The sequence below is a fragment of the Anas acuta genome, chromosome 13 (genome assembly GCF_963932015.1).
Source record: "Anas acuta chromosome 13, bAnaAcu1.1, whole genome shotgun sequence".
Lineage (NCBI taxonomy): Eukaryota > Metazoa > Chordata > Aves > Anseriformes > Anatidae > Anas > Anas acuta.
Genome location: NC_088991.1, coordinates 5,615,605 through 5,637,537, shown reverse-complemented (window position 1 = coordinate 5,637,537; position 21,933 = coordinate 5,615,605). Strand labels below are relative to the sequence as shown.

Here is a 21,933-nt window from a genome sequence, read left to right as displayed (position 1 = left end):
TATTTGGGTGAATGCTTATGTTTATGCATGCAACCACATCTGTTCTCTTCTGGAGGGAATCAAAACCATCCATCTGTTTATTTTAATAGCTTCCAGTCTGTGTATCTGGATTCTCTTTTATGTTGGATTTCAGGGCCTGTTTTTGTAAGCCAAGTGATTCAAAGAATGAGATCTGAAAAGCCCTGGAATTCCAAGAGCTACAATATGCTATATATTTACGTGCCATCGTTTCAAAATTAAGTCAGATATGATGAAAACAATATGTTGATTTGAATGATAGAGGAGATTTAAGAAAGGAACACTGAGAACTGTATGAAACTACTGCCTGGCGTAGCAAATACTGTCTGTTGTGTGGCAGAAGAGATGCTGCACAGCCTGCACCCCTCTCCCTATCCACTTGACAGCTGCCTCCAGAGCACCGTCTCTGTTCCTGAATACACGTGGATACATTTCTTTAAGTAATAATGCCGTATTTCCACTCCTGTGTAGACTACAGTCTGAAAGTTGGCACGAGTTCATTAAATTCATGAATTTTATCAAAGGAAAAATCGCAGAAGAAAAGTAAAGCACAGGGATCACTGAGACACAGCTGGTTAAAAAGAATGACATCTTAAAAAATTCTAGATAAAGCATGCACCAGATGCATGTCAGATTCACCATCTCTACAAGGTTTGGCTACGGTTTGATTGGAGATCCGTCGCTGCTCCTGAGAACACAGGTATGCAAGGTGGCCGAGCCATAAGGGTGCTCTTCACCTCCACCTCCTTGTTTGAGCTCAGCAGCCCTGTTTTGCTTTCACATCTGCTGCTGATGCTGAGTTAGTGCCCCCAAGCACATTATCGGCAGCTGTTGTGATAGGTAAGGTGATTCCTTTTTAGAGTCACCGCTGGTTTTGGGGGTAAGTCCTGAACACTCACACTGCAGATCCTGTTATACATGTCTGCATACAGCCATCCTGAACTACTGTACCTGTCCTCTGAATTCAGTCACCATTCCTCAAAGGCTTTAATATCAATGTAAAAACCTTGCTCAGGTTAGAGCCAAGGTCTTTGGCAGATTATCTCTCTGTCCAATCTCACTAAGAGAGAACACTGAGGTTGTGTGGATCGTCCTGGTAGCCTTTCTGACTCACGCTCTGCTAAAAGCCATACACAGAGACAGCCTCCCTAAAAATGTTCCTCAGGGGACTACTGCTGCTTGTGAATTGACTGTTTAGATCATATTTTTTCTGCAAGTACTTACCTCCATCAAAGTGTACAGGTCAGACATTTTCACTCTTGATCAAGTGGCTTAAGAAACTGTAAGAAATCAGGGACTTGGCAGAAACAGCTCTTTTAGTGAAAGCAAAGCATAAAGCTATTAAGTAGGGCAAGAGAATTCCCCCCAGGTTCTGCTGAAGGTCTCGTGGGTTAAAGGCCAGCTTACAAAGCAGGGTCATCTGTGCAGTCTTGCATTTACTTTTCCTCCCTGGTGCAATATCAGTTTGTAAGTTACCCACGCTATTTGAGCCACAGCGGTTTTGCTTTCAGAAATCCGATCAGTGCTCCTTAACGAGTGCAAGGAAAATAAACTCCCACAAGTTCAGCTTCTCCTACTCACTGTATGAGTCTCTTATCCAATTTATTCAGTTAATCCCCTGCAGAAACTCATTGCCACTGGAAAAGCTTGGGTGGAAGCTTTGAGGTTTCATGAATTCTAACTGTGACTGTTGCCACTGCATACCACATTCCAATATAAATTGGTTTTGATTACAGTACTTAGAAAAATTATTATAGTGATCAGGTTTATTTTTACTAAAATTAACAATGTAGTTTGTAAAGCCCTGTGCAGGGCTTCTCTTGTAGGGCACACATTCATCTGATGACTTAAGCCTGCAGTTCTACCAGTGGTAAATCTGTTTTTTTGGCACACCGTACCTGATCAAAAGCTCTGATGACGCGTGGAACAAAGCTTTGAACTAGTGCAAAATCTGTTTGGTTCGAGTCTGTTTTAAAAACGTTGTATAATAACTTTCTCAGCAGATTTTATGACACACCAGGCATCATTTCTCTCTACAGAGCTGGCAGAAAGCCAACACAAACCACAAAGGCTGCACAGACACCTGAGCGTAAGCTTTGGCTAGTCTGATAAAATGTGTGATTGGTTTGTTCTGCCTCATTCCACCAGAGGAATCATTTGCCAGATTACCTAGTCCTTCATCTATCTGACATTAAAATCCAACTGGAGCCTCCACAACAAGGTGAAGTTGTCTGAACAGAGGAAGAGTAGCTGGAACTTGATTAAAGGCCATTCAAGGCCGAGTTTCTTAAGCAAAATCTGGTTTGGGAGGCTCTGTAACACACACATCGAGGTGCCCACAGGGTGACTCAGAAGGCTGGAACAACTTCTGCTCCCGTTTGCTCCTACTGTATCTGCCTGCCTTGGGTGCTTCTGCAATTCAGTTTGCAATTTTTCAACCTGGACGCCCTGAAATCAAAACCCTCAAGTATTAATGGACCCCTCTAGGAGAATTAGACCTTAATCTCTCTGTTTTGATCTCCCTGTCTGTTATACTGGCAATATAAATGCTGCGACCAGTGGGAGTGGATACACAACTTCCATACAACAGCCAGCTCAAGATCCTTACAGTGTGATACTCCAATTCAGAAAATGAGGGAACAGGGGAAAAAATAACAAGAAAACCCTTAAAATTGTGTTGGAAAGACACAATCGGTTAAAGAAGGGTTCCCCTACCCAGTGCCACACACTCTCAAGGAGACAAGACTTTACTCATCAAGTCTCTGTTTTTAATCTGCCCCAGTACCTTTTGAATCCATTGATCAAGTCATGCATATATGATACAGGAGCTGACACCTCGAAGATATGAAGTTCTTGCAAGTTTAATGAGAGTAGGAATCCAGGTGGAAGAGGCAAATCCTGTTAAAACTCCCAGAGAGGGGTAATCTGTAGGACTCGCCCAGGATGTCACAGCGTGGAAAGTGAGCTGCCGTGAGTAGCCAAGCCTTAGAAAAGCTTCATTCATTTTTCACCTTATTAAGCATCAGACCATATAAACACAAGGCAACCCCACAGGAAGCCAAGCTTCATTAGTTTCTGCTGCTGGCAGACTGCTTACCAATGGGTTTGGTATACTGAGAGTAGATCTGTTACATTTTTCCCACATACACGTGACTTGCATCCTTAATGGCCTGCATATAGATGCACAACAAAAAAGGTTTAAAATAAGAACCCCATTAGAGGAGAGGGATAATACATAATATATGTGGCCCTTGTGACTGGTTTTAATAAGCAGAACCCGAAGATGTGGTGCAAAGAAATCCAAAGTTGTATATTCTGCATTGTGTATTCTGCTAAGTGTAGAATTGAATCCCAGTTTCTCCAAACCTCCAAATCCATTTGGATCAGATATCCCTTTGACTGAAGAGACCAGGGAAATTAAGTAGGCCTGCCACAGTCCATGAAAATAATGAAGTGACATACATTTTGTCTGCGTTGTGGGCTTTTTCTGGCAGTTCTATGTTAGACAAAATCCTGACAGTATCTGAGTGCCCTACCAAGCAATTCCTTATGGAGATATAATGAGAAAATATCCTGTGCAGCTGTTCTAGAGCTGGATTTATTCTTACAGGTAATTTAATTGGTACAAAATGTACATTTGTCAGTACAACTACATCTATACTAGGAGCACTTTGCCACTTCAAAGTAGTGGTACGCTTGTAATTGTAAAATGTTGTTGGAAGTGACATCGCTGAGCACCTGTGGGCGAGGACCTGGTCTTGTGCCAGCCATAGCGAGGTCCTGGATCCAGAATCAAGCTGCTTAGGCTCCAACAGAGTAAAGATGAGTAAAGTATAAGAATGGACTACAGGATTCTGCACTTCAGCTCCCAGAGTGCCCACCAAATTCCCTGTCACCTTACTCTCCACAAATTTTGTCCGACAGCTTAAAAAAATGGCTAGCAGACCATACCATATTTTCATCTACACATGCAGAAGTCTCATACTGAGCCATGTCATCATTCATTTGTAAAAGCAGTAGTCTTGGTGCTTTGAACCACAAACACCTATGAGCTGGTTTCTGATCCTTGTCATAAAGCAGGATCAGGGAACAGGTATTAGACTGTAGTGTGATGGGGGATAGATCTCTCCTTGGCCCCCACAAAACCCATTCCTGCCCCTTATAAACAAGGAATGGCCGTCCCATTTTATGAGGACTACTTGGAAATAATTTGACAGTAAAATTAATGACTATTAAGGGCTTAAGAGAAAAGATATACCAGCAAAATCACCGTGCCCATCAACATGAAAGCATGCGGGCAGACATCAGGCATGTAGGTAGGTAGGCCAGCACATGCGGCTCCATGCCATATTAGCTAGGAAAAAGAAGAATATTTCCAAACTCTTTCTGCATCTAAACCCAGGAGTGCATCTATTTCTGGTTAAGCAATCACGGCCTGGATTGCTGAGGCTTGGAAGTCAGCAGCCAGGCGACTGTGTTAGGCATCGCGCATCAAAGGGAGAGAAGTGAGCTGGCAGCGCTTTGTGCAGGCTGAAACCTCCCCCAGTGCTCCAGCTCAAGAGAGCTTATTTAATTTAGAGAACAAACAAAGTGCACTGGCAGGAGTGCTCATTCATAGATACCTTTACATCTTTCAGTAGACCCTGGAAATAGGAGGAAATACATAAGGATCATCTTTATTTATTTTTTTTTTCTTTCCTAGGCAGGCATAGATTTAGTGGAAAGAGGTGGAGGTTGCAGACTTCTCCCATCCTCCACATTTGTGAGGTCTGGTGCAGCACCGTGCTGACTGGCATGCCAGACTCTGTGCTGGTGGCCATGCAGGCGACATGCATCCAGTCTAATGAGGTCTCTGTGTGCTCCTCAGTGCCCCAGCACGTTGAATTACAGACCCCCAGTCTCAGTTTGCCCTCTGAACCTCCTTCACCCTTGTGCATCTGTATCGAGCTGCTGGGATTCCACCAGGCAGTTCCTAGTACGTGAGGTTTTGACCGACACTGTCCATTCCAATATATTAAGATCTAGGCACAATACAATATGGGATGGTGATGTAAAGACAATCCAAACACTTCCAGAGTAACAGAAATATATGCCAATTCCAACTTTGAACTTCCCTTGTAATTAGCTTCATTTGAAGGAAGGACATAAGGGAACAGTATAGCTTCCACAAGAGGAAACCTCCCTGGCTTGAGATCTCACAGAGAGCAGTAGGTTATATGGGCATTGTGACAATTTCTGATCCATTTACCAGATTACCTGATCCTGAAGAACAGCAAATCAGTGTAGCTCTGCGAGAAGGATAAGAGGGGGTTCTTGCTGCAGCTCAAAGTTGAATTGACTTGATTGGAATGAATTGTCGCAGATCTTTGTGATGCACTTGGCATAAACATTAAAAAAACATACAGTATCAGTAACGTTCAACTCCATTTTTGCATTAAAAAAAAAACAACCCTGCAGCTGTGCTGGATAAAAGCAAATCTGTCTCTTAATGCAAGGCAAATATCCATCATCATTCTTAACCAACAAAATGCATCATAGTGCATCAATATTGCAATATTAATCGCAGTAATGCAATTAATGCATTAGTACCAGTAGGAGACTTAACAAAGCTATGGAGCCAGGATTGCCAGAACGTGCTCAGAGTCCTGCCAATACACTGAAAGAGGTGAACAGTGAAAGGCCTTGTACAGTTTCCCTGTACCTTGGTTTTCTCCAAGGAAAATAGTTAATAACTGGTCAGAATGGGAGGTTGTTTTTTATTCAAAACCTTAAAAATCTTGGCTTAAGAGAAATATAAGTAAAAACTCTTTAAGTTTTTTGTTCTTGCTTTCTAGTAGGACACAGTGGATCGGCCAGTGCTGTGTATTGATCCGGTGAGAGAAAGAAAAAAAGGAATATTACAGAGACACAATTACATGCAACTTGCAGACCTGTCCTGTTTTCCTATTTTAAACTAGTTTGTTGAAATTTGTCTAAAAATCCGAACAAAAACACAATTTAGTTCATCCCAGATCCATTAGGAAGACATTAAGCTAAAGAAAATTAAAGCCACTATTCAAACAAAGGCAGGGAATTAGACCCCATGCAGACAAAGCCGGTAGGGAAGCCGGACACCAGTTCAGCAAAGTTGTCTTGAGGGCTAAAGCTTCACCTTGTCAATTCTTAGCTCTTACTAAATTCTTTCTTCCTAAATCCAGAGAGAATACACCGAGAACAATTCAGATCACCTGTGCCATTATTGAGGATTAAGGAGCAAAGAGTCTACATCATTTCTTAATTAGAAGTCGAGGGGAATGGGATTGGGGCATCATTAAGCAAACAAAGCAAAGCGCCCGGTACAATAGGTGGTAAGTAGGCTATTAGCTCTGCTAAGTGCCTCTTCTTTAGCTTCAAGGAGGAGAGGCAGTTTAGCTAGGAAAAAGGGAATTAGCATGAACATATCCCATCTATCTAAAGATGTGCTAAACTCGGGGCCAAGGCCCCTCAAATTAGTCAGGGGATAACATTTACATAAAAGATACTCTGCTCTTTTTCCTTAGTGCCCGCATGGGCTGCTCTGGTTTTAATGCAGATGCTAATCAAGACCAAGGTAATCCCAGTTTACAGTGGTGCTTGGTGGAAGACATTCGGCAAATGGCTCTTAAAAATATCTCTCTGGCTCTTGGACTGCAGCGAATTGGTTACTTCGGTTACTTCGTGGCTTCCCCTTCCCCAAGTGGCAGTCTTGAAAAGAAACATCAAACCCTTGAAATATCTGACCTGGTGTTGCTGCAGAAAGCGTTAATCTTCATTTTGTAGAAAATGCTGTGAAAGGGAGCCAGAAAATCCCCTGCTCCCATACAAACCACCTTTGGCAGAGAGTGCTCCACTAAGCCACTCGGCTTGCTCTCCGCCTGGTTTTGTGGTGCAGAGCATCCAGGGGAAGGGGAGAGGAAGGCTTGCTGACTCCCACCACACTGCTAAGCCTAGCCAGGGAGCAATTAAGGCAGCATGCACAGAGCCATTTAGCTGGTGTGTTCCTCAGTTCTGATCAGCTTCCTTCTCTTTAATTCCTTAGGGTTACAAGTGAACCTCTTGATGCTTTTCTGCCTTACGGTATCCGGACAGCTATTGCTCTGGTCCCTTATTTAATTTAAAACCTTCTCCTGGAGAGATTTCCATTTCTGTTGAAGTCGATGTGAGGCCTGCATACACCACAGTCTGAGGCTTAGGTGTACTGCCTGTCGGCTCACGTATCCCTTTACCTTTCTAGTTCAGAAAAATCTGTGCTAGAGCAACCACTGGCTGATAAAACCGACTGAGTATCTCTCAGCACAGAGAGCATCAGGAAGGATATCTTGTTCATTTGTCTCTGAACTGCCTCGAGTTTTTGCCACTGTGTACTGTCAGAATTGGACGTTAACCGGATAAAATACTTGATTCTGCTGCAGATTTTCCTAAGCCAACTGCAAACAACGAGTACTTTAGAAAAAAATGAAACCATTTTCTAAGTGCTTCCAGCAAGACAAGTTTGTAACCTAACTTTAAAAATCGGCATTCCTGCTGCAGTCCTTTGTATTGGCATAGTTATCAATAAATCCCAATGACATTTCCCTTACTGTAAAAAGGACAACAGCTTTTAAGTTCAAGCTACTGTTTCCTGAAGCCTTAACTTGTTATTTTCTCAGAGCTAAGACAAGCAGATAACACTTGAGACTCGGTATTTTGGGAAAGCTTTTATTTTTAGGGTATTTTATTTTCATGCTTATACTCTTAGTCCAATTTCAAGAGGAACTGGCCAAGCGAGCTTAAGTCACAGCCCTGGGTCAGCTAAATTGTGGAATTTCTAATTCACACCCACAAAAAAGCCAGGAAGTTCTCCAGCTATGTCAGCTTGCCCCTACAGACTTGGGCGGCAGGATAGATGTGAGCTTAGCATGACTGTAGGACATGCTGCTCACTAGAGCAAGAAGGAAAATTCTGCAGTAAAACACGCATAAAGTAGTCTAAGGCCACACATTCCTTGCCAAAGAGCATCAGTCCCCTCGATTTACAAGTGAAGTGTCCACACATCTTTATTGTGCCAGCTTCCCCTTTGATAGGCACCACTAACACAGGCTTTAGCATTTTCTTTTCATACAAGGAATACAAGGAAGATTTTGAAGCCTTGGTCCCTGCTCTTACTGCTAACACCTGCAGAGGCCTTTTACCATGCCTTCACAGGATAACCGCTCGGGTTTCTGTGCTGCGAGGAAGTGTTAAAACGCTCCAGCAGTGAGTAGTATATTTTGACAACTTCTTCCTATCAGCATCCTGCTGTGAAGGGGATGGCTGCGGTCAGGCAGCATGCATCTTAACAGAGAGGCAGAGCAGGCAAGTTTCTCCAGCACGTTCTCAGGAAACTGAAGACTCGGACTGACTGGAGTCTCATTTTGTGTTTACTTTTCCCTAAAATTCTTCATCCATTTGAAATGGCCAAAGATGAGAAAGAAAAAAAGACAACCAGGCTGTTACAGGAGAGGAAACGTACATTGTTTTATTACTTTCCCCCAGTATCTGTATTAAACACACATCTTACTGAATTCAGGGCTAGAAGTTGCTCCTAGTTCCTCAGGGGCAGGCAAACCACTGGCAGTGTCTTACTATCTCGAATCAGTTCACTGATAGAAGTATGTAGATAAAGTACAGTCTTCCTGTGTCCACAAGTAGTAACGGCACTGAGGCGCACCTCCCTGCCCTAGCAGAAGGTGCTGAGAAGTGACAAAGCTACAGAAACAGAAATCAAGTCCTCTGCCATGTCCCCTGGGGCATGGTATGGCAGCTTGAAAGGACATGGGGAAGGGTGAAACATTTCTACAGATTCAGTCACTCCTTGAACAGGAACAAAGTCCTCAGAGTCTCACCCTTTTCGATTGCGTTAAAAATAATACAGGTTAAAAACAGCCTAAAAACGGTATCTTTTGGAAATCTGGAAAACCAAGACTGATGTACTTCCTAATGCCTTTAAACACTTGCAAGTCCTCATTTCGGTTCCAAAGAAGTTTTTGTAGTAGTGAAGGAGAATTCAGCCCCAGCGCTGCGCTGATGGGTCATCTTCTCAGCCGTGACCCGCTGAGTACATCGTTTGGTCACCTGGTGGCACACTGATAGGGCACGCGGTGGCACCGTGCCCATAAATTGTCCTTTTGAGGAAGGATGCTGGAGTTGTTAGCGTGGTGTGGTCAGGGGGCATTCTGTATTCGTGTAAAGGGTACAAGAGCTGCCCACTGCAAGGGGGGGGACTTAAGAAGCGAGCTTCTTCAGCCACGCCAATGATGGGAAGAGAGGGGGCTAGAGCTGTGCAGATGCTGCTGGTCTGAGGGCCGCTGCTCAGCGAGCTCCTGGTGGCAGAGCTAGAGCTGGAGAGGCGAGAAGGAAGATCAGGTTCTAGTAGCCAAGTCTGACCAGGTGCAAGTCCGCTTTGTTGCTCCTCGTCCTGGGATTTCAAGCACTTGCAGCAGCAAATTCCAACACAGGCACCGCCAACAACAAATGCCACAAACACGGAGCCAACAAGAAGGAATGGCAGGTACACGGGGACTGAAAATAGAAGAGTGACGTTAGCCAGCCATTTGTTCATGGGGTATTGTAGGTTATATTCTGTTGTTCTTAAGGCATGCACCAGGGAGCAGGCCAGGGCAGTTTTGCTCTAAAGCCTTGCTAGAGGAGAGCAAAAAAGATGAGAAACTGGCAGCCACTAAGGCAAGCTCCTTGGGAAAAGCCTGATGTACACAGGGTCAGACAAGTCAGTCCTGTAGCATCTGCCCTTTGTACCCATGCAAGAAATTTTGTGACATTCAGCATTCATGTGAGCCAATTCTCAGCATCACAGCTACAGCTCACTTGTGCAAGATTAACAGAGTTCTAACGTACAGCTATTAACTGGAGGTTTTATTTTTATACATATACACGCACATAAAAAATGCCATTGGTTTGTGTGGCATCTGGGTTCTTACAAGCCAGAAATTAAGTCAAAATAATTACTTGGAGGCAGCCACATTCATTTATTGCTGAAACTGGTTAGCAACACACATACTCCACTGGTGCCAAAGCACCAGAGGTGTTACCAGACTACTCTCTTAGCAGCTTGGAAGCTTTTTTAAGAGTACGACCAACAGAAAAACACCTTGAGTAAAGCCCCAAGCTGTTGTGTCTTCCCAGTGCAAGTCAGTGACTGGTTCTGACCCATGCAAGCAAGGCAAACTCTACACAAGAAGCCCTGTACAGGTCTCCAAGCACTTGGACTGCAATGCTTCCAGCTCCCCATGGCCCAGCAGCAGCATGAACCCAGCTGGGGATAGCCCTGGAGGTCTGATCTGCCCTCCCGTCTGCAAGGGGCACGGCAACTTACCTGGCAGCGGGGGCCTGGGGCTGGGCTGCTGCTGGTCCCCAGGGCACCGTCCCTGGTCCAGGCGAGCCTCCCTGGCTGAGCAGCAGTAGCGCAAGGTGCAGGTCCCGCAGCACAGGGCAGCCTCCGGGCTGTCGTAGCGCTCCGGGCACTGGAAGCCGTGGTGCCAGCGCTGCGTGCCGCCGGCCCAGCCGTGGCAGTACTCCCCTGCCTGCCCAGGGCTGCCTCGCAGGGCCAGCAGCAGGGCCAGGAGATACCCCCTTACCATGGTGGGGAGCCCACAGCCTCCTCTGGCTGCTTGGAACAACTCTGCCCTTCTTTTTTTTAAAAAGGAAACTAAAGGCAGGACCCCTAAGCAGCTGGAGTCCAACACTCCCAGCCCCCCAGCTGCCCACCAAGGCACTGCCGAGCTCCTGTTTCGGGAGGTTTTATCTCTTGGCTCAGGACCCACCTCTAATCCCCTCTCCCTGCAGCAACAAAGACGGACCCACTAATTGAAAACCATTTGCAGCTCCACCTTCCTCACCTCTGTCCTTTATTCCCGTAGGGAGCAGGCACTGGTTGCTGCTGGAAGATGGCACATCTCGCACACAGGTAGGCATTTCGACCAAAAACGGCAGAGTTAGCAAGGCTAAAGAGTGCAGGACACAAAGAGCCCAGGGCTAGCCCAATACCAAGGCTTCATTCGTGCAGAGACTTGTAGAGCAGTAGTAGGGCAGAGGTGGAAGGCGAGGGACTGAGCTGGGCACAGGACCTGATTACAAGTGAGAAATTGAATTTCAGAAGCAGAAGGAAAGAAAGTACAGGCACCACCAGCTGCCAGAGGGCTCCTAGGTGTAATTGCTGCAAATTGGTAAAGACTGATCAGAAGACAGGCGGTTTTACAGAGACCCCATAGCAGCACAGGAGTGGCAGTGACCTCTTTATCTTTCAACTAGAAATAAAACCAGGTTTGTGTGCCTGGATTTTTCTCCTGAATACTTGCTCTAGAGACAGCAGCTGTGTCTGAAGCAAGGCTGGCCTGTGCTTAACCGCAGGGAGGGCGAAAATCGTTGCTAATTGACCCCTTTGAAGAGCAGGAAGTTAGGGCGCTATCTTTTGGACCAATATCCTGACAATCTGAATACTGACAAGCAGTATTCATATCTTGCTTGGAGACTCCAAAATGCATTCTTCACTGTACAGAAAAGCTGGTTCCTGCTCGGCGTTTTGGAGTCTTGCCACGGATTGTGGAGGGAGGCTGTCCAATGATGCGGACTTTTAGAAGCACTTGCTCAAAATTATCTTCCTTCTGATCATTTTTGTTTCAATATTAGGTAACAGCTTCCACATTTACACTTCATTAACGATTTCATAGGTTCAGTTGAGATTCAATCTGCCAAAGACATCAGCACTCATCACCTTTGCCAGTCGGTTACCTTTCATGCATCGCTTTTTAACTGGCTTTTTGGCAAACCTGGTTAGAGAGATCCCTGTTTACAGAGATGTTAAGTGAGACTTCTGTTTAGAACTAGAGACTTTTCCAAATGCTGCCCAGTGAATTGAGATCTGCATTTTACCCTGCTGTGTTTCAGCTCTGCAAGTGTAATTCTGCCTGATTTGCATAGGACCTAATCCATGAGCACCACCTCGAAAATACCAAGCAGCCCCAACACCCTTTAAAAGACAGCCGGAGGTGAGTGATACACGGTGGTGGGCTGGACTCTTAAAGTACTGAAGCGATACTTTAGCCCAGAGCTATATTTACCTAAGGGCAAATTCTAGCTTACCCACACATTCAACCTCAGCAATGTTAGGCCAAACTAACTGCTAACTTTGTTATTTCTTGTTTCTGGGAAAACAACCTCAGAAAGGCCTTCAACATGCACGTAGCACTTTGCAGAGTTCATGGGAACACAGTGTACCTCAGAAAAGACAACGGGATGCAATCATTTCCTCCCATCTTCCCCATTAAAGTCGTATGGGGACTCCTGCTGAGTCAGGCTTTCAAATGCTAAGGAATGCATAAACTTGTTTATTGCAGTCGACCTTTGAATGAAAGTTGCCAGTGCATCATTTCCTCTCTGCATGTACCCTGTCTTCACGTGGCCATCTCGTATTTTTTCCTGCGTGGGATTCCGTTACCTCAATCAGCAGGGATAAACTCCTGAGAGCTAAATACAGAGCTCCTGGCGTGCGTGTGGTTGTGCATCTTCCAGGGGGCATTTGTTTCCTGAGTCAAAATCTCTCCCTTAGTTGGTCACAGACTGTCCTGTGCTGTGATGCCCACTGAATTGCTGCGGAAGCAGACGAATTTATTTGGGTATAAAAATTGGATATGCTTCTATAACACAACGTGGGACCCGCTTTGAATCTCGGCGGGATAAAAAGCACTACCATTAGGATGCTGGTTGTGAACTACAGGAGTAAAGCTTGTCGGGTTTCTGTTCTAGTGCCTTACGTTGTCTCTCTAAGCCTTCTCAGTCTTTTACCTGCCAGGGTGAAATTTTTCATGCCTGTTCTATGAGGGCTTTGGGGAAGTTTTAAACAAAACCACCCGGCCTATTTTGCATGAGAGGACAGCAGCGATGGTTTCCCATTATTAACAACAACAAACGATCCTGTTACCTTTTCTGAGTATCCCTGCAGCCAAAACAGCTTGAGCTTTGAATTTAGAAGTTACCATGGAAATAGCCCTTAGAGAGAAGCCTTTTTTTTCCATGTGAGGGTTGCTTCTTATTTAGGGAAATGTACATTCCTCTTGTGAATTCGATGTGGGCAGCGAGTTGATTGAAAATTCCTGTTATTCTAAGCAGAAAGTACAAACTGGAAACTTCTTAATGTGCAGCTGCTCAGCCTTCCCTACAGTACCATTGTTCAGCATCGCTATTTTATCATCTATTACAACGTCCGAGGTTGAACTCAGCCCCCAGATTTCAGGTATATTCTAGTCATTTCCTAATGCCAAATGAACATCCAAAACCGAAGAAGAAACGAGCGAGGAAGTAATCCCTCTCCGCTAGCAGGAGCCCCCAGCCTGGTGGTTTAATCCTGTAGGGCCTTCTCTCTCCGTGTATGCTGCTTCCCTCTGACACCAGCTCAGTCAGCACCGTGCTAGCTGCTGGCACGGGATGGGACCAGGCCCTAAATAAAATCCCAGGAAACACAGGAGGCACAATAAGAACATTCTCTACTAGCATCTGTCCTGCGGCAGCAGGCAAACGTCTCAGCCAGCATGCCCGTAAGATCCCTCCGTGCAGACAAATATCTCACTGCTTCGTGCTGGAGGTTTTTGGGATGTGTCTGTGATGCCCTGCAGTAACACAGTTCTTTGGCATTCATGAGTGCGGCTCCTGAATAGATGCTGCCTATGAGAAATTGTGCAAACATCCTGATAGATCACCGGGCACGCTGAGTAATGTGTGTCTGCCTCTCCACATGCTTTATTCCGACCGTGTGCTGTTAGCTGCGAGGCAGGGCCCCCTCTGAAGCTCATTTCAGACCATTTCAAGGGGGGTGAGGATGTAAGGTGCTGGCCAGAGAGCCTCAGAGGAGGCAGGATCCTGCTGGACCACTCCACATACGGCACCCTCCTTCTCCCTGAGCTCCCATTTCTCCAAGGCGCACTGAAAGATTAACCCAAGGGAAAAGGAGCCAGTTCAGCGGGAATGGCTGGTCGAGAGAGGTGCGGAGGTGAAGAAACAGGAATCAGACCTGTCCCAGCAAGGAAACACCACACGAGCATGGGGAGAGAGTAGGCAGGGAGCCGGGCTGGAGTGAGCAGCAGGGTGAGCCTCCTGGGTCTGAAAAGCAAAGCTGGCTCGGTGACACCCTGCCCACGGGCAGCTCTGCTCCCTCTCAGGAAACTGCTGAGGCGCCTCCTAATTCTGGCACTGTGTAAAGCAGACAGGTACCTCCCTACAGCAACGGCCTGCTAACTGCAGGTTTGTCCTGTAACAAGAGTCCCTTCCTTAGTGATGATGGTGGGACTGCTTTATTGCTTTATAATTAAAGAAAGTGGAAAATGCAGGAGGCCATGCTGAGGATGCTGACCAATTCCATGCCCTTGTAATGAAGAAGCTACAGGGGAAGCTAATATATCAAGGAGAAGGCAGCAGTATCAACTGCTTTCTGAAGAAACAGTTTTAAGCCTGATGTCAGGTTCTCTTTGCCCCTCCTTGCTGCTTCCTGCGTGTGGTACCAAGGCCTCCTCGCCACACTGGGAAAATTGCTCTGTGAGCTACAGGCTTGCGTGACTTCATCTCTTCTGTAAATGCTTTAGGTGAAAGCGGGCTGTAGATTCAACAACATAAGGAGCTGTGAAAACGCATCCTGCCTCTGCAGAAGGAAAGGAGCAGATCTGTAAGCTGGTTCATTTAAGAAAGGACAGTCTTTGCATGTTTTATATAGCAACAACGACGGCCTCATAGCAGCCTTTCGTGCTGTGTGCTCCTGTGAGCAGTGTCCTGCTAACATGTGGTTTTAATTTATCAGCGTGGTGCTTTATCAGGGGTGGCTGTAGTTTATCACAGTGCTGGCAAGGATGTCAGAGCAGGCGCCGTGCAGAATCAGAGGGCGCTGCTTGGAGTAACCAGCTCTCTGTAGGACCAGGTATCTCTCCTATTTCCTCAAATTTGTCAGCTTAGGGTTGTGCTCATGTTAAAGTGAGCTGCAAATTGAACCGAGCTTCAGTTTCAGAAACGTATACGAAGCTTCCACAAAGAAAAAAGGAAAAAAAAAAGACAGCAAACATCTTCGCATTCTGTTTCCAAAGGCGTGTGTGAAAGAAGACGCCTCTGTCTTTGATCAGTCTGTACGCTTACAGCAGTTGTTACGTGTACTTAACACAGCCCCAGACAGCCACATGTACTGTCACTAGTCACCAAAATGCCTAGTAACAAAATGCTAAACGTTGCCTGGTTTTAACATTCTCGTTTTCTAGGTTGTCCCCTCTTTAAAAACAATCCCTTTTTAAAAAACAAACCTTCTGAAAGAGAAAATTTGGTGTTCACCTTTTCCCTGTAGGCTCTGTCCTCTTGTTTGAACGTCCCCCTCAGAAATAGGCTGGACAGTTCAGCAGCCCTAAAAACTTTTCTAGTGGTTACTAGAAAAGGGTACAGCAAAACTTACCAAGATGATGATTTATGGAGCTGTGCTTTCCGAACGCTGCTTCAGCCTGAATGCTCTTGATTGTCCATATACAATAGGGCTGATTTTCAAGAGGGGATGAGTCCTCAGAGCATCACTGGAAGTCAGCGGGAGCTGCAGGAGCTGCAGGAGCTCCGTCTGGGCAAAGAGCAGGCCCAGGCGGTGCTGAGCAATGCCGCGTTGCACACTGATCAAACACAGGAAGGGTTTCGCCAAACTTTCGTTGCCAACTCAAATCACAATGCATTTGGAGTTCAAACAAGTCTGGTAAGTTTTTCTTTCTTTCTTTCTTTCTTTTTTTTTTTTTTTTTTTTTTTTTTTTTGGATCCAGCTGCTTCAGAGCTCACAATGGGATTAGAAGTCTGAAACGCTGGAAATCTCGCAGGAAAACTTGCTCTTAAAATCTCCCATTCTGAATCGGATGAATATCTGACCTCTGGGGCTTTTATTATTTTCTGTTGAACATTTCTGCAGCAGGCATTTTCTAGCTAAGTATAAAAGACTGCTAACAGAGGCTTGGCATTTATATCCGAACTGAAGTCACTGAGAAGCATCCTGACAGCTTGAATCATGCTTCACGAGCTTAACTCAAGGTTTTCATGGAGTTTGGGCTCGTCAGAGCATGGTCAGGGATATGTCCTGCTGGGGTGTCTGTGGAATATCACTTCCATTTGTATTCGTGTGCGTGTATTACCTAACCGCAAGTGAAGGAAGCTGTTAGGTGCTGTATAAAATAATATAGAAATAGTTTCTGCCCTAATAGGCTTCATGTAAAGCATTTGGGCTGAGGGAAGCACAATGAGAGAGCAGGACTCCTGCTCAGCAGGGAGTGCAGCTTACCTGAGGGCTACGGCTGGCGATTTGCTGTGAGGTAGCTTTGTGAGCATTTACTTAAAACGTCCTCCTCTCAGACAGGAAAATGGAAAGAGCCCCCTCCCCGCCAAACATTAAAAACAAACAAACAAAAACAAACCAAAACAACAGGAATTTCACCGCAGTTTTAACAAACTGGCAGTTTGGACTGGCAGGGAATTGGACTGAGCATTTCCACAGCAACTGAGACGGAGTAGAAGGTGAAGACTGGTCATGAAGGTTTTGAAGACTGGTTGAGGAAAAGGCTGTGAAGATTCGTAAAATAAAATAAACTTATTCCTGATAGAAAAGTTAATAAGGAATCAGCAGGGAAGTCTCAAAGAAAAGGGTGAGCAGACAGAGTAGGGTTATATTTATCAAGGTGGTAACCATAACAATATGTTGGAAGTCTGGCGGTGCTTCTCCTAAAAACACTTGAAACACTGAAAATAGAGACAAGCAAATTATTAAATAATCTCATGCAGGAACCCATCCTTCATGGACACTGAGAAGAGAAGATGAGAGAAGGTAGATGCCCTTTTACATCTCTTTCCTTTTTAAATCTCTGTAGCAGCAAGGTGGTGTAGAGAACAGAGGCTTGGGACCCAGCAGCTGAAAATTCCAGATTTTATTCAATCCCAGAGAAAGAAAGTCATACAGAGAAAATACGCACAATAGAAAAGAGGTAATCCATTGAAAAATGCCACATCACTTAAGAGTTTTCATAAAAGACTTAAGGCACTTGATGACTGACCCCGAACAGGTCACCCCCAGTACTTAGACTGTAGATACTTTTATTGGGGATTAAATTAAGCAGTGATTTAGATGTCCATTGCAGGACTCATTCTTCTGTTACTGCTATTTCTTTCTTGACATTGCTTTGATGTCTCTTGTGACTGTCTCTCTTGACACTTTCTTACATTCTGCAGACACAAGTTGCGATCTGCTTGGCAGTTCCGCAATCCCTCTGACATTTCAGAGAAACCTCCTATGCCATCAGCCACTTATCTCTGCTTTGAATCCGCTGGCAGACCACGTGCCTGTCGTACATCCACGGTGGAAGTGGCTTTATCTTCACTGGCTTGTGGTTTGGGCACCACGTGTCACAATCCCTCCTTTTAATCCTTTTTTATCATCATTGCCCTGGCACAATTCATCACAGCATAGCACTGGGGCAGCCTACAATAGCTGGTGTGGATGTCTCAGATGAATGGGGGATAAATTTGGCTCCAGTGGTCCAAAATGTCTTGACACCAGCGGGGTGAGCCCTTGGCTGTGCAGGACTCCTCGATGTGTGACGAGCACGAGAGGGACGGCAGCTGGGAAGCGCTGAACCGCGAGCCACGGCATGTGCAGCAAAACTGATCCCTTGGAATTTAGGCACAGGGAAATGCCTGAAGAAGATAAACAGGAAAACAACCAGTACATCAAACTGCTGCCTTCACAGAACCCAAACCTTTCTGGACATTTAGAAAAGTTCAGCTCACTCGGTATTTTTACTATTTTACCTTCCTGCTCCATGGCCACTAAAATAAGAACTGAATAATTTCTGAGCACAGATGGAAGCAAAGTGGCCACTTCTAGCTGTCCTCCCGTGCCCAGGGAATGGCAGAAAGTGCTGGAGGAACAGGGTAGCCTCCTGCCCCTGTTCATTACTGAGAGGTTCAGACCATTTATAGAGGCATTGATATTTCTGGATGCTTAATCAAAGCCAAACCTCAAGGTGAACCTCTGAACCTCTTTCAGTTTGACCATTACTTCTTAGAAGCGATGCTTTAATTTTCATCTAATGCCAAGAAAAGTCTTTCATTCTCCCCAGCTGGCATCTGAGATAAGGGACTAAATCCCCCAGACATTAAGACATCGAACGGTTCTGTCGTGTGTTCCTTTAGTCTCCTGCTCAAAGTCTTTCCCTCCCCCCTGACTGATCTCAGATATAATGCAAAATAATCAGTGGGCAAAAGAAGGGAAGCAATTTAAAGTGTGGCTTTGAAGTTCAACCAGTCTTCTGGGCTGCTGCCCTTCATTTCTGCAGAGCTGTCTGTCCTCAAGGGTTAACTCGGGCTGCTGGGTCAGACCTGTGATGGTTTATGTGTTATTACAGGAGGGAGCACCCTTAGGATGCACCAGGAGTTGGTTGTGGGTTACAAAAACGAAACTTGTACCAATTGCTGGTCCTTTTGCCCCAGCTGAACTGATTAATACCAGGATGAGCTCATTCACGCTGTAACTTCGCTAGCGTAATTAATAGCCACAGTCCTGTGCTGCTCGTCAGGTACAGCCCCAGGTATTACAGCCATGTCCACAGAGGTGTGTGACAGGGACCTGGCCTTGTCCTTAGGCCACTGCCACACACTCGAGTGTGTGCAGAGCTCGCCAAGGCAGAGCTTACCTGGACCCTAGCTCGCTTCTGCTTGAGCTGTTGTCATTCTTGGTGGAGTATCCGGAGATGCTTGTGGTTCCTACGGCCAGACAGCAGCAACATGGCAGAAGCCTGAAGAGATACGCCTCTTTTCTATCAGAGGTGATTCTGACCTTATTTCGAAGCGATCAAATCTTCTGTGTTCTCTTCCAGCAGAGGGTGCCAGTGATTGATAAACCACCAGCCCTGGCAGCCGCTCGCAGGGGAGCAGAGCGCCCTGTGTTCCTGGGGCATCAACTGTGTGCAACCCACGGAGCTGACACAATTTGCTTTTATTCTAGCTCCCTGATGGGAAGGAGAGATGCTGCATGTTGGCAGAGCTCAGCAGAGCCGACCACAAAGCTGCAGTGCAGGTGCGGAGATATTCAAGAGAAGCAGGCAGGTCCACCCCATTTTCTGTTCTAGCAATCAGCTGCACACTTGCTTGCACACAGTGAGAGAAGTGGTCACCAGAGCATCTTCAGAATGTGCAGCTTGCTTACAGCCATTGGTTAAGCTAAAGTAGCTCTTTGTACTCCTCACCAACCTTGGCATTAAAACTCCTCTAAGGGTCTTTTTCAAGATCCCCTCTTCAAACCAAGAGACAATTTAAGGAGCCTGTTCCTCACCTGAGATAAAACTTTTCAACTCGATTAATTATCAGCTGAAAGTTTGGTCTAAAATGACAGAGTTTGACAGAGAAGAGAAGAATAGCCTTTTTTTTTTTTTTTTTTTTTTTTTTTTTTCCATTTGCCATCTGCATTCACCTCTCCCATTAGCAGCAGAGACTAATTTTACTACATTTTTTTCTGTTAGTCTTCTAGAAGGAGCAAAGCTAGGCAACACCAATCTGGAGCCTGTTTTGTCTTGCATGACACCAACATACGTATTACATGAATTTCAAATGCAAACCAGCAGAGCGAGCCCTCCCTTGTTTGCAGGTCAGGCCATGAATCATTTCCCTAGAGTCCACTAAAAGTAACGGGGTTCCACATTTGAAATAGAGGGCACTATTTGGTCTGCATATCTTCATTACCTGCTAGTATCTGGGCTGAGTGTGCAGAAAGAGCCCCGCAGAGAGAGGTGAGTCCATTCCTTGTTACCTAGGCAAGCGTGATGTGCACTTACAGACACTTAATGAATGTAGAGCTCTAGGATGAGATTTTATTTATCTGTTTATTTTACAAAGTCACTTTTCAGAGTACGGCTCCATTTCAGTATTGTCACAAATTCATGAGATCTGCTGTAAAGTCAGTCAGAAATAACCTGATGCGTAGACAGTCTGGTAGGATGTGGAACAGGAAGACATGGCAGAGACAAGTGGAATGGAAAGACTAAAGAACCAATCTTCAGCTGCTCAAGGGAGGCATATGTCATATATGAATTAATTTTTTAGTCTCAGCTGGGTGACATTTTCCCAAATGCAGAAGTGTCACCAAATGGAAGGATTCGCTGTGATTGGCACCCTCCCCAGAAGAGGATATTGCCAGTAAGGGCTGATGACACGTTAGGTCAGGACTGCACTGCACTGTTGAGCCTTGAGACTGAAATAAGGGCTGTTGCAAGCCGGGGTTGTGTTTGCAGAACGGTGTGGGGGCAGTTTGTCTTCTGCCTTTGACACAGAGCAAGTCCTGAACACATTAAAAAATGTTGATGTCATTTCTGCCACAAACAGCTGGTGTATAAATCTTCAATTCTGCCAATTTTTCTTTCGATTTAGGTGGTTGAACTGAACTCAGGGCTTTTAGTTTCACTAATTGAAACGTACAATTGATAATTTGTCTCACAATGACTACTCAGAGCGGACCTCGGTAATTTGCTCGGATCTCTTTATAGGATCCTGAAGTCAGAGCAGCCAGCAGCAGAAAAGCATCCATCCATTTCAGAACTGATGTCGTGGCTCCTCGTCTAGATGTGTCACTGGCATCTCTCGGTGGGCTGGCACCCCTTGCAGGTAACTGAAGCAGCTCCAGCTTTGTTTGGCAGCTTGAACCTGCCCCACAACTGCTGGGGATGTGGCTAGCCTGGGGTCAGGAAGATGAACCTCTGTGCACATCCCTCCTTGGCCATAGCAGAGGAGAGAGAGTGTTCAGGGAAAGAAAATTGTAAAAAAATCGATACAAACAACAGAGATCTGGTAGAACATCTTTCCAGCACACGATTGTTTCCTGCAGCACACTGCCCGTTGCTCTCCTAGTGATCTAAGTATGACAGATGAAGTTTGTTATGCACAGTGACTGAGAAAAATTGCTGGTTGTCAGAACATCAGCAGCCAGTAAAACAGATACGTTTATTTACTTCCAAATTGCAATATAATCTTAGTTATTGGTAAATCTAGTGTTGTCCAGCCTGATACTCTCTGTGGAAGCATAGCTAATGGCCTTATAGAAGGGGTGACTGCTCAGCATACTGATCATGCATATTAAACTGCCTCTGAAACACATTGATGTATTGCTGCACTATTTTTTAAAGATTCGATGTTCTTCCTCTCAGTCTTAAAATAGCTCTGGTTTGAGGTCTTCTAGTCAAAAGTAATCAACAGAAAAAATCCACAAACATGCATATTAGAAAATAAAGATATAATTGGAGAGTACAAGGAGGGCAAGAAATTGTTCATAATAATGGAAATAATAGAACCACTAAGGGGAATATCAGCTTCAGGATTCAGAGGTTCAACAGCAAGACTAATCTTATGGAAACTTATCTCTACTTTTGCATCGCTCTCCAGCCTTTCTAAATGTAAGTAATGATTAGACTTAACCTTAATTGAAATTAGTCTTCTTTTGAGTAGGAGGTTCAACTAGGTTACCTACAGAGGTCCCTTCCAACCTTGTTGTTTTTTTTTCCCTATTGTGTTCTGCAAGCAAAACACCTGATACAGAGACTGAACCTACACACCTAGTAACTTACCAGGAACTGCAGAACAGGATTCAGATGGTCGGATGCTGACACCTGGTTCTCAGCCCCATAGGTGAGGTGAACATAAAAAGAATCAGATGTTCAACCTTCACACAGTATTATTAAACAACTTGGAACCCTATTAAACAGCATTCTAGAAAGAGTTAGACAGGAAAAGAAATAGCCCTTCCTGTGCTCCATTTGTGACCAAGAAGAAGAAGCACAAATTTAGACGCTCATCCTTTTTGCATGGATGTGAGTGGCTGCCACC

General features: G+C 45.1%; 1 protein-coding gene across 1 annotated transcript; it reads right to left on the bottom strand.

Annotated features, from left to right (window-relative positions):
* Nucleotides 1-8,507: 8,507 nt before the first annotated feature.
* On the bottom strand, nt 8,508-10,808 carry LOC137863773 (protein shisa-1-like). Its single transcript, XM_068697185.1, has 2 exons — nt 10,388-10,808; nt 8,508-9,576 (listed from the first exon to the last, which is right to left on the bottom strand). Exons 1-2 carry the CDS (start codon nt 10,650-10,652, stop codon nt 9,095-9,097), a joined length of 747 nt encoding a protein of 248 aa, XP_068553286.1. The 5' UTR covers nt 10,653-10,808; the 3' UTR covers nt 8,508-9,094.
* Nucleotides 10,809-21,933: the final 11,125 nt, after the last annotated feature.